This window comes from Scaptodrosophila lebanonensis, unplaced genomic scaffold (assembly GCF_003285725.1).
Source record: "Scaptodrosophila lebanonensis strain 11010-0011.00,11010-0021.00 unplaced genomic scaffold, SlebRS2 tig00001415-arrow-pilon, whole genome shotgun sequence".
Lineage (NCBI taxonomy): Eukaryota > Metazoa > Arthropoda > Insecta > Diptera > Drosophilidae > Scaptodrosophila > Scaptodrosophila lebanonensis.
Window position 1 is genome coordinate 2,835,921 of NW_022060742.1, and position 12,376 is coordinate 2,848,296.

Sequence of the window (12,376 nt, forward strand, 5' to 3'; positions counted from 1 at the left end):
TACAAACAGTATGTAAATATGAGCGGGTATATATATATATATATATATATATTAATCAGGTGTTCTAGAGAGAAGTGCTGCAGCGACTATGATAACCTTGATAGCCGAGGAATTTCCACAAATTTCGACAACGATGACGCGGTTTTTTGTACAGAGGTGAGTTCGGCTTTACTTTTCAATTAAATAGGTTTGTTTTTATTTGGGAAATGTTGAGTTCTAAGAACCGATTGATATATCGATTACTGAACTGTTGGATCCACTCAACAATAAGGGTAATAACAAATATGTTTACTACACGAGCATAGCAGTGAATTGGAATCGTTATCTATCTAGTATTGTAATGCCCCTGGAAAAGTCATGCTATAAAGTTGTTTACTTGACAAATAGAGCCGCTTGTCACAAGCAAATCACGATCGCTGGGTCAGCAGCCTACACAGCCTCAGCGCACGAAGCGTACCCCCAACGAACGAAAACAAATAATTCGATGATAACGCCGGCTTATCTCTCCCCCTATATACAAATAGTACATCATCCCAAAAGCTCAATGGATTGTACGTCAAAGGAAATACGACTAGAGCTTAGGCAATCGTTGCCAAGTATTGCATTAGTTTTTAGACAGTCTATCAAGGCAAGCTTTCCATGAGATACAAATATATGTATGTACATATTTGTATTTCGTAGCCAATAATTGATTCATATTTATATGCGCTTTCGATCGCCTTATCGGCAATATTTATAGGTCTATAAAGCTAACCCTTAGAAACGGCTGACTTGCTCATTTTGCCAGACAAGTTTAGATTTTGTTGTCAAGCAAAGAGAGGCATTAATTGCAAAAACATATCCAATGCAGTTTTTTTGGAATCAAAAATTAATAATAATAATAATAAGGAATAAAATAATACAGGGTGTGCCATCTTTTATGTCGGTATGTAAACATTGAATATCTTTGAAAATAAACAACCGATTTTCAAGTGAGATATTTTATTTAATTTGGTTCTGTACAATTTCTTCAGACTAATTTTTCAACACTTGTCTACGCAAGTCAATCGGTTCACTAATGACAAAGTTATTCAATATTTACATACCGACATAAAAGATGGCGCACCCTGTAATAATAATAAGGGTAAAAGGGTAGTTTCCCTCACCTTAAAATGTTTGAAAAGTGTTCCCTTTATCCAAAGTTTTCGATGGGATTCATAGAAAAAGGGTCTCTGGCGACATCTTCACTGCAGCCATATTGACAAACTGGTCGTTTCTAACATCTCAGGAACAGGTAATAAGTTTTAAAGATAGATCGAACTGTTTTGGGTTTCATTCGTGCTCCAGAACTCCATGTTTAGATGGCAACTTTGCTAATAGCTAGATGAGTAAGTGGAGACCGACATTTTTGGGAATCCGCAGCTTCGATATTCATATTCTTATCGAAAGTAAAATGAAAACATAACAATGCATTTCTTTGAATTATTGTTACTAACCTGATTTAAAAATATGTATAATAATATATATACACACATATATATGTTTTATCATTTCGCACTTGCTGCTACTCGTCCAGTGGAGGGAAAATGGACTGCATTGAGTGAAATGTTTACTTGTATTCACAGGAAAAAAACAAGTAGAGAAGTTAAAGTCGGCTGTCCCGACTATAAAATACTCTGTACATGTGTGTAAAGCTTTCCTTTCATTGGAAGGTGCAATTTTATAAAAAAGACAATAGTCGCATACACCTAACTTGTTTGTAAAATAGAATGCGATTTTCGCCAGCGATTTGATCAGATTTGATGAGAACTTCGCCAACTTCCTTCTTCATGAAACGTCTTGAAACATTGCATTAACCGGTTTGCCAGGTGAAACAAATTCTAGATTTCTTCCAATCGTAAAAACAAATCAACATCGTGCTCTTTTAACGTCCATTTTGATACATTCATTTAAATGTAAATTATTTTCACCGATGATTTTGGCAGATTTTGAAGAAATCCACGTACTTTTTCCACGGCAAATATGTTCGTTGTAAATCCAATTATTACGACTATTCTTGAATCGCCTGTACCACTCATGGACTCGGCCACGATTTCCATTTTTTTGTATTACCATAAGCTTGTCTCATCATCTGAATCATTTCGAAAGAATGTTTGCCGATTTCAAAATAGAACATAATTTCGAATGAAATTTGTTCTAACAAAATGATCGGATCGATTAAAGATTGCAACACCATCAGAGACTGATTCTCATTATAGTACTGCAATCAGCTGTACATACATATACAAGTATGTACATACATATCAATGCATATATAATCAACATGATAAGTCGGTTCAATATAGACATGCCCTGAGAGATAGGCAAACCAAAGAAGTCTGTTATCCACAGATGCATCGTTTTATGGAGGGGGTCGGCGAAGGAAGCATTCTTAGCTGTATTACTTGTTTGTTTATAAAAGATATCGAAAGCATGATATGAAGTGGCTTTGAACTGTTTATAGCAGCCATAAGAGCTATATATTGGTGCAATAATGGGAAAGTGAAACGGGTAACCGATATATATAGTACTTGTACATACATACATATATACATAGTAGAGGAATCGGACGTTCTATTATGTTTTTGTTTGTTTGTTTTCTATTTGCCCTGACCAATTAGCTCTTATTTCAAGGTTAGATAAGACAGAAATTTGATAATTTTGTCTTGTTTTGTTATTTTACAGATCTAATCTGATTTGCACAACTGATGCCATTTCACTGAATCTTTATCATTATAGCACTTTGATAAAGCGCCTAACTCTATCAATTAACTAACCGCCCTATTGTGGCGCTACACTAGCTGGTTAAATCTAAAACGGAAACTAGATAACAACTTACAACAACCCGTCAACATTAATCGGCAATTAATAATTAAAAACGTACCTGCAAAAATACCTTTTCATGACTTCAAGGACGGTGGAGAATTTTGTAAATGAACAATAAACCAGATGAACATAATCCGTGTGCAATTATTATTCATTGGAACCACATAATCCTCAATATCCTTTTATCAACAAACCAGCAGAAAAGCTTTCCAGTCAGTAACAATCCTTACCCAGTTAAATATAATTGGCCCTGAAAGTGGAACTTCAGCGTGAGTTGAACTTTCCCATTGTGGACAGCATATTTAATTGAAGCTTATCACAATGGGAAAAATGGGGCTTCACAATCCCTGCCTAACAAATTGTCATTTTCTTTAGAGCGATGTATAATTCTCAATTGGTGCTATAAGTATGTATACTACCTTATGTATTCAGATTCCTTGCATTTCCTTGCCTCAGTCGCTTCTGGACATGGGCAGCTGCTAAGCAGTGACCTGTGAGTAAGCCTATTATGAGACTGAATTCCTTTCTTTGGGGTTCCTGCATTCCTTTCTCTTGTCAGTTTTTCCCACCAACTTCCAATTTAGCTTTGTATTCGCATCTACTAAGCCGTTCGTGCTTGTCTGGGGTCAGTTCTGTGCCTTCCTTCGCCAAAGTATCCGCCTCCTCGTTGCTCCCAATGCTCCCAAAAGATGTGTGTAAGATACGAGTATAGGAGGATTTAATTATTCATAAATATTATCAATGGCGAGAATCAAACTCACGACAAAGTTAATGCTTCGAATGGAAATTGGCAAAATGTTAGTCGTGAGTCATAAAACAAAAAGAAAACAGCAGCTTAAAAAATATACAACAAAATATTTGTAGTGGCGTTAAGAAAACTCGATTAAAGCTACGACGAGGCATGCAAATAATTTGCACACAAATTTGTGTTATTTAGCAAATTAATATTTTTGATAAGCGATTCCTGAAGAAGGTTGTACATGAAAAACTTCGATAAATAAATAAATTCGATAAATATGTGTGCAACTCTTTTGCACTTCTGAACATAACTTAAGGTGTCAGTTTTTAGGCCTAAAGTTAAGGTTGTAGCTTTCTTGATTAGGTGATTAGTCATTGTTGCCTTAGTTTATAGGCAGTGTTGTCCAAGGTCGAGTTGATAGGTGCACTGTTATTGCGGAAAGGCATTAATGTGCCGTAATCAGTGTTTTATTTCATTGGTTGTCTTATCTTCAGGACTGTTTGCTTATAAATCTAGGCCCTTAACAAAGTCTAGCCGGTATATTGGGTTGCAAATTCCACATTCTGTGTCTTTAATTCTAAAACCCCAGCATCTCTGACATCAGAGGTTATTTGCCTTGACAGATTGTTATGATAATCAGATGTATATACTTATACCTAATGTCCATCTATGTGTGGGTAAAGCGTTTCAAACATTTGGTGACCCCATTTGTAGGAAGCAAAATTATTTTAAAACTCAATTCATATGTGTTTTCTTCGCTTTGAAATTCAATTTAAAAATAAAACTAAATGCGAATGAGTTGTCGTTATCAGCTTAGGTGCTATAAGGTTTCGTTTTATTCAATCTATCATTATAATAGTCGAACTCGTGTATATGTATTTATTTATTAGCATCTATGTATGTACATATGTGCGCGAACAACATATAAATTTGTTCAATTAATTTAGTTAGGCGCAACGATTCCGGTATTTGTCGCTCCTGCTATATACTCGCATATAGTTTGCCAACTGAAGTATCTGCGCATACACAGTCTTAATTGAATGCTGAACAATAAAAGAAATGCGAGTAAGGCGCTAGGGTTGTCGCTGTAACCCAAGAAACACAAGCCTAGACACACACACACACACACACTAACGCACAAGCAATCACACATAATCGCATAAGTATGCATGTGTGTGTGTGTGTGTGTGTGTGTGTGTGTGTGTGTGTGTGTGTGTGTGTGCAGCCCAGCTTTATAAACACGGGCCTTTGACTGCCGGCCACTCAGTAATCAGAGAGCGTTCGAGCAAGCAACAAGTGTCTCAGAAAAGTCGAAGAAGAAGACGAAGAAAACATCGTTGTCGGAACGAGAATAATTAAAGCAAGCGTCGGTGCTCGGTTCTTAGGCAAACACTGTGCTATAACAAGATAAGAAGATTGCAAAAGATATTCCCATAAATCAATATTGCATTTGTTTTGTGGCTGCTTGTGACGCGCGCAGAAACGAACCGATTACAAAATATTGAAGAAAGCTCCAGCAACAAAAGACTTGCAGTTCAGAAAAGTGTGATTCCTTCTTTAAGGAACTTTTTCGACTTTTAAAAGATGACGGGATCGGGAAAGGTGGCGACCAGCAATGGCAATCATAGCAATGGACACAGCAACAAGCCAGCGGACTACACAGCCCGAGAGAATCAGACGTAAGTGCTAAGAAACGCAATTCAATACAAGAGTACACCCCTAGTTGAGGCCCCAAGGGCCGCAGCACATGCCACTAACTCGTTAGCTTTCAATCAACTTTAATTGGAAATACTTACAATGCTTTCCAACGCTTTCCGCTGCACCCGCTCGCCTCGATTGGCCCGAGTCCTTGCCTACTTCCCATGCTTGCAACCTGCTTTTGACCTGCTTTGTATACCCTTTGTACAACCCCCCAGAACCAACCAAATCAATATTTGGAATGAAAAAAAACGAGCAAGTCCTGCACAAATCGATTGCTTTCGTTTTTTTATTATTATCATTATTCCTGGGCCCCACAGTAGTCCTAGCTATTCCAATCGCACGCAAGCATAATGTCATCATTCCTACAAATTTGTCGTGTAGTTCACACGTTCAGGCCTCTTCAAAATATACAAAAAATTTCCCCTCGGCATCATTTGTCCGTACTCCTCGTCGTCCACAGAAGGAAAATGTGTTCACGCGACTGTTGTTCCGGCCAGACGGGCAAGCCCGGCAATTCCTGCGCGGACAAAAAGAAGGGCAAGGGCCTGAGCGATGAGGAGAAAATCGTGCCGACGCCGCAAAGCTTGCTGTGAGTTGAAATCCAATTGAGAAACACAAATCCCCCCAATTCTCAAATAGATCATTGGCCGAGTTGAATTATCCCATCTGCTTGGATAGATAGTATTGCAAGTAAATGGCGCTGCATTCTGACACTAGATTCAAAACAAGCCTAGCAATTTTGATTGGTTTTGGTAAAAAATTGATCAGAAATTGTGCTTCCTCTTTCGAATACCCCTTATACGAGGGGCCTGAGCAGCAGCAACTTTTAAACCACAGCGGCTAGGGACACTCAAGTTGGCGTGTAGACTTGTCCAATCCATATGCAGAGCAAGTTTGAAGCAAGCTATATATTATTTTATATAGCTGCCATAGGAGCGATCGGTGCAGAAATAGCAACGGAAAGTTTATTTTAGTTGGGAATGCTTCCAATCTTAGCTGCCACTTTGCTTTGTATTCTTTAAAGGAAGGATAACGCTATTTTAGCATTAATTCTTTTTTCAATGTTCAGCCGCTCTTTAAATGCAGTGTACAGAGCTATAGAAAATCGGACAAATATACATAGTACTATATACTATATATTGTTAAGACCAGAGAAAAAGCGGAAAATAATTAATCAGCCCCCCTGCATTAAGTAACATTTGTATAAAAGATGGAATTGTTCGACCGCATTTTTGAAGGTCCTGGCCCCTTTGGTTCCTCACTAGATCTAGTTTAAACTAGAACAAACATTAAGGGGCTGTAAGAATATCCTTTGTTTTAAATCAATTTTAGAAAAAGGTCGAAGCTCTTGTCTAAATTGTCATTCCGTTTCTTGGCATTCAACTTGTTCAAAATTTAGTTGTTTTGTTGAATTTTTTTTTGAGACGCTCGTCCTTTCGTCCGATCGTTGTCCTCGCCCCATTATGTGTTCGCGCGACTGCTGCTCGAATCCGAAAGGCAAGGCCGGCGATAAATCGGCCAAGAATCTGCCCGATACTCGAACTGTGGTGCCCACACCGCAGAGCATGTTGTAAGTCAGTTGAGTCTTTGTATTCCCCCTGCCGCCATATACATAGCTACATATACATACATGAAGTATGTATGTAGGTTTGAACGACCTGCCCTTGATCTTGTCGCTGATATGAGCCGGTTTAAGAGCCGCTTAACTTTTCGGCAGCCTGATAATAATACGTTCATTAAATCGGTTCATTAAGAAGTATAGGAGCGGCAGCCACAGGCACAGCCACAGCCACAGGCACAGAATGAATATTCATGGCGCAATCATTATGCACCCTCCTCCCCATAGAGTATATAATGAATTGGAATATATAGCATATATAGTGGGTACAGAAGTGAAATGGTAACGTCCACACTTAACGGTCAAGCGCCTGCTTCTTGCATTACACTCGAATGCCACAGTCGGCTGGAATAATAAGCGAACAGGCGCACAGCAACCAATGCTGATAAGGGTCTGCGTCTGACTTACTTATGCAACTGATAACACAATGCAAGTACGATGGTCGGAGTTGGGGGTTGGGAGTTGGGGGCCTCCCTGATTGGTTACCTGGGGCGGGCGTGTTGGTGGTCGCGGTCTTGGCCTTCTTATCTCTACAGCCCATAAAAGCCTAATTTTGTTTGTTAGCGATAGGAACGCAGACTTGCATTTCGTTATGCGAAACAAGTTTCAACTTGGAAGCTAACATGTTTGCTAAAATTCTAATCTGATTCGAGTTTATCGAAAATTATGCTAATGGCGATTTATCTAAACGGGCTAGCTAGTTTGCATAGCCAGCCGACTCGTAAAGCTGCCCGCTACCTGCAAAGTTTATTACGCACTCTAGGCCTTATACGCGAGTACAGTATTTGTGTTTCGATTTTGAATAACAAGTCGTGGCTTATCATCATTATTATCATTGAAAGTGTTCGGTATGATGAAACGCGATTCAAGATTTCCCAGCGCTCGGCACGTGGACGAACCAAGCGCTCGTTCATTGCCTCAAGCCAAACGAAATATCAAAATTTAAATGATTTAATTACAATGTTCTTCATACATACATATATACTCGTATGATTGACGTCATATTGTTCGAATGGAAGCCTACTTTATACTTCAACTTATGTTATTTCATTTTAATCATTTTGATTTCTAAAAGGATTCGATTCGCACGAGACAATAATGATAATTGTATACCCTGTAGGGGTACTTTAGACTATGATTAATTTTTAAAAGTTAGCAATAAATTAAAACATCAATTTCAAGTATTCAGAAAGCATTTGTGTGTCTTCTATTCCGCTTTATAAAAGCCATTCTGACAAATATCGCAGTTCAAAGAAGCTTTCCATTTGTCCTTAGATCCAGTGAACCCTTATCCCCATACACCCATTAGAAATATAAAAGCATGGTCTTCTTAACATTGCGGAAGCATTACCCATTTAGTCGACACTTCTGACAGCCTTTTTCATTTCCTAGTATCAGCTGCTTATGACGCTACCAATCCAATGTGATAGGAAAAGTGCTCGTTTAATATCATATGCGAGCTGATACCAACACATGTACGCAGGATATAGGGTATTTACCTGTCAGGGCATGCTCGACTGCAACATCCCCTTTTGGGCAAAACAGAAACAGACACATTTTAAAATCCGTTTGGAGATTTCTTTAGATATGTGTTCATCCATTATTATTTTAGAGACTCGTTTCAATATTAAACTTCTTTTACCTTAAAGAAATGCTGCTTAAATGTGGAACCTTTTTCGAAAGGCTTAGACATTCGTGTTAATATTTCTCTACTTTTGAAAACAATGCAAGCAAGTGCAGATACAGATAAATAGTTTTGATTATTTGTTTATTTTCGGCAGCTTTGCTTTGAATTGTAAAGATTACTTTATTTACTGCAAGCGCGCAGTGTATAAATAAAATACAATACAAGTATTAGCCACAACTATGCTCCAGCTAGGGGCATACGATTAGCATCGGCTGCTATATCATAACCATTTTTTAATTGCCCCTCTCTAAATTGGCAGTAATTGTTTCAGATAATGTTTACCAATAATTACAGACAAAGGTATCATTTGAGTGCTTTTTTCACCTTCGCTCCAAGACTTTGCAAAAATTCATGATAATGATGTATCGATAAGATTATAACGTGGAATTAACAATCAGACTGTCGTACAGGAGTGGGGAAACACATAAAAATGGTCGTAAAAGGTTTCTTTATGCCAGTACTATATATAGCAATAATCGAAAGTAGAACTGTTTCAATAAAACGTTAAAGTCTCCTGATTCGACAAATCATGAATCTAGAAATAAACAAACAGTTTGTGGCACAAAAATGGGAAACACATAAAAATTATCAGAAAAGACTTGTCTTTTCCAATCGGAACTGTTAGGATAAAGATTATGGCCCGGAATAATGTAAGAAAGTGGGAAATAAGTTAGAACCGTTCGGAAAAAGATTTAAAGCCACACAAATCAGGAGATCATGATCATGGAATTTGCAGATTTTGGTACAAAAGGTTTCCCTTTTCGGATAAAGATTTTAAGTCTTCTGGAATCAAACTGTTTTTAAGATATTGGGATTTTTTCTACCCTATTTTATTTATTTATGATTAATGACTTGTTGCCATTTTTGGGAATAGTTTCCAAAAAAAAAAATAAACGAAAAAAACTCGACCATCCAAAAAAATTTGCAATGAAAAAATATGGCATCCTGACTATACGATGAATGCATTAAAAACCATTAACTGAACTTTTTGAGCTACCGGTGAGGCATTATAGATCTGTGTGGTCTGGTTCTGGTGGAAAAATAAGATACACAGTAAGAGAATTTACGAACAGCTTCAACTTTGAAAGTTAAGTAAACAGCAATGTTTGTCAACTCCTCTATATCCCATTTATTTTGTTGTAGGTATTAATCGTGGCTATATGTATTAGGTTAAGACATAATAATGATAAGCTCCATAAATTTAAAAGCAAAATGGAATGCATCAGTCCATATGCCCGAAATAATGTTTTGTTCTTACGATTAAAATATATACACGTACATAGCTGGGAATCGAGCCGGGCCGGCAAACGGAATTGTTTCGGCCAGGAAGCGCGAGACGGGATAGACCCACAAATCATTTTATATGTGAAAGTATTTCTGAACAGTAGAGTACTGTCGTATGACTATTAAGTTAAAATTTCATACAAACACTGCTCGATTATGCTAGCATAAGTCTTTCAATCAAAATTAAGCGTTACTTTTTTTAAACTTTTTGGTTTTTTATTCATTTATCTCTATTTCGTTTTTTTAGCGATGAGGCGAAAAAAATTCAATGCTATCTAACGCCCGAGGAATTTCGGGCCGTACGCATCATGCAGGAGGACACGTTCGTAGCCTTATAGCTTCCATAACATTTTTTGTCTCGTGTTCCGTTCAATGTTTTTGTTTTTCTTTTCACGACAAAGACCCCCCCGTCTTTGTTCTCATCTCTCATGTTCCACAACTCGTTCGCATGTCGTCAGTTCGTCAATTTGTCAATTTGTCACTTTGTCAGATCGCCGGTTTGTCACAATGTTGTGTCTTTATCATCATTATGCGCCATTCTCCGGCACTTCACCTGTGTATGCCAATCAGCAATCTGCAATTTACAAGACATTACACAACTTTCGTTTGTTTTTGTACGTCTTCATCTCGATATCGTCTCCATATCGTGAGTCAGTCCACTGTCTGGTGTAGAGGCGATGGGATCGTTCTTCCATACTTTTGATGTCTCTTTGATTGTCTCTACACGAACCCCGATCACCATACTATGTAACCTTTTCGAACTGTTTTGTGCGGCTGAGTAATCCTTGTTGTGTTCCGCAGGTATCCCTACGAGGTGATTCAGGAAATCGCCGACTTCATTGTGAAGGGTTCGGGCATGAGGCCCCGAATCGGCATCATTTGCGGCTCTGGATTGGGATCGCTGGCTGACATCATACAGGATGCGAAGGTCTTCGAGTACGAGAAGATTCCCAACTTTCCAGTGTCAACGGTCGAGGGACATGCGGGAAAGCTGGTTGTGGGAAACCTCGAGGGTGCCTGCGTTATGGCCATGCAGGGACGATTCCACTTCTACGAGGGCTATCCGCTGGCCAAGTGCTCGATGCCCGTGCGTGTGATGAAGCTTTGTGGTGTGGAGTATCTGTTCGCCACGAATGCAGCGGGCGGCATTAATCCGAAGTATATGGTCGGCGATATTATGTTGATGCACGACCATGTCAATATGCTTGGCTTTGCCGGCAATTCGCCGCTGCAGGGACCCAATGATCCGCGCTTCGGTCCCCGGTTCCCCGCTCTGGTCAACTCCTACAACAAAGATCTGATCAACAAGGCCCTAGAGATTGGCAAGGCGATGGGCATCGAGTCAAATATGCATGTCGGCGTATACTCGTGCCTGGGCGGCCCCACCTACGAGACAATTGCCGAACTGAAGGCGCTCCGGCTCATGGGTGTCGACGCCGTCGGCATGTCCACCGTCCACGAGGTCATCACGGCCCGTCACTGCGATATGAAGGTGTTCGCCTTCAGTCTCATCACCAACAAGTGCTCGATCGAATACGATGACAAACGGGATCAGGAGGCCAACCACGAGGAGGTTATGGCTGTGGCCAAGAACAGGCAGAAGGCCTGTTGTGAGCTCGTCTCCCGACTGATACGAGAAATTCATGCCATGCCGCCATCAGGCACCCAAGCAGCCAAGACTGGAGTGTGACGAGGGGAAGAGCGTTTCGACACTTACCTACCAATATTCTAGTTATTCTACATTTAGGCACAAAGGACCCAGACCACGACCACCCTAAATTGTACAGTACAATAGACAACTGCTTAAAGACATACCAATATAGGTTATACGAGTAATTAAGTTATAATACAATAAATATGTTCTCCAACATAAACAGAATATTCGAGATTTGAACTCTTTTTTTGTTATAAATATTTCGTATGGTCAGTAGACGTGAGCAAGACACATGCTTATAACTATAAGAACTTAATTTTAAATTACCAATTTAAAGGTAGGTATAGTTTGCTTCTTGATTATGGAATTATTTGCTTGAATATTTATAAATTCAAGCAATCAAATTCCAGTTTGATGTCTTAATATTTTAAATCGTTGAATTAGGCAACGCAATAATATTATTCTACAACAATAACACTGTCTCGCCATCGTCGTAGCATTTATTGAACTATGTATAAAGCGTCTGCCATGCTTGGTTTCTCGTTCTTCCATTCGTTAGATAAAAACAGACACAGTTACATATATACATGTACATATATACGATCTTTTTTATGAATGGTTAAAAAGTTTAAGTTTCATTTTAGAAATGTCAATTTACCATTTCTTAGTCAAAATGTACAAACCATTTAAAAACTTAAACGTTCTGATGAATTGATTCCTTTTCCATTGCACATACAATTGTAAAAATTTCTTTTTTTTTTTTTTTTACATATATACAATTTATTAAACTAGTTTTCTACTACCAATATGGCAGCTTAAGCTAGTTGAAAGTTAGGGAATACAAAAGTT

At 38.6% G+C, this 12,376-nt stretch overlaps 1 protein-coding gene across 4 annotated transcripts; it reads left to right on the plus strand.

The window, feature by feature from the left end:
* The first annotated feature begins 4,858 nt into the window (after positions 1 to 4,858).
* On the plus strand, positions 4,859 to 11,759 carry LOC115632462 (purine nucleoside phosphorylase). Of its 4 annotated transcripts, XM_030529619.1 has the most exons (3): positions 4,859 to 5,262; positions 10,121 to 10,195; positions 10,675 to 11,759. In XM_030529619.1, the coding sequence occupies exons 1-3, from the start codon at positions 5,168 to 5,170 to the stop codon at positions 11,561 to 11,563; spliced, it is 1,059 nt and encodes a 352-aa protein (XP_030385479.1). In that variant the 5' UTR covers positions 4,859 to 5,167; the 3' UTR covers positions 11,564 to 11,759. The 4 variants fall into 4 exon arrangements, with proteins under 4 accessions (XP_030385479.1, XP_030385482.1, XP_030385478.1 ...); XM_030529622.1 differs by lacking the exon at positions 10,121 to 10,195; XM_030529618.1 differs by lacking the exons at positions 4,859 to 5,262; positions 10,121 to 10,195 and adding an exon at positions 5,652 to 5,873.
* Positions 11,760 to 12,376: the final 617 nt, after the last annotated feature.

Bases quoted from the DNA above. Each gene is read 5' to 3' on its own strand.
- LOC115632462 (XM_030529619.1), top strand. From the start codon at position 5,168: ATGACGGGATCGGGAAAGGTGGCGACCAGCAATGGCAATCATAGCAAT. The intron at 5,263-10,120 runs GTAAGTGCTAAG...TCGTTTTTTTAG, and splicing joins ACAGCCCGAGAGAATCAGAC to CGATGAGGCGAAAAAAATTC. The intron at 10,196-10,674 runs GTTCGTAGCCTT...TGTGTTCCGCAG, and splicing joins CGCATCATGCAGGAGGACAC to GTATCCCTACGAGGTGATTC.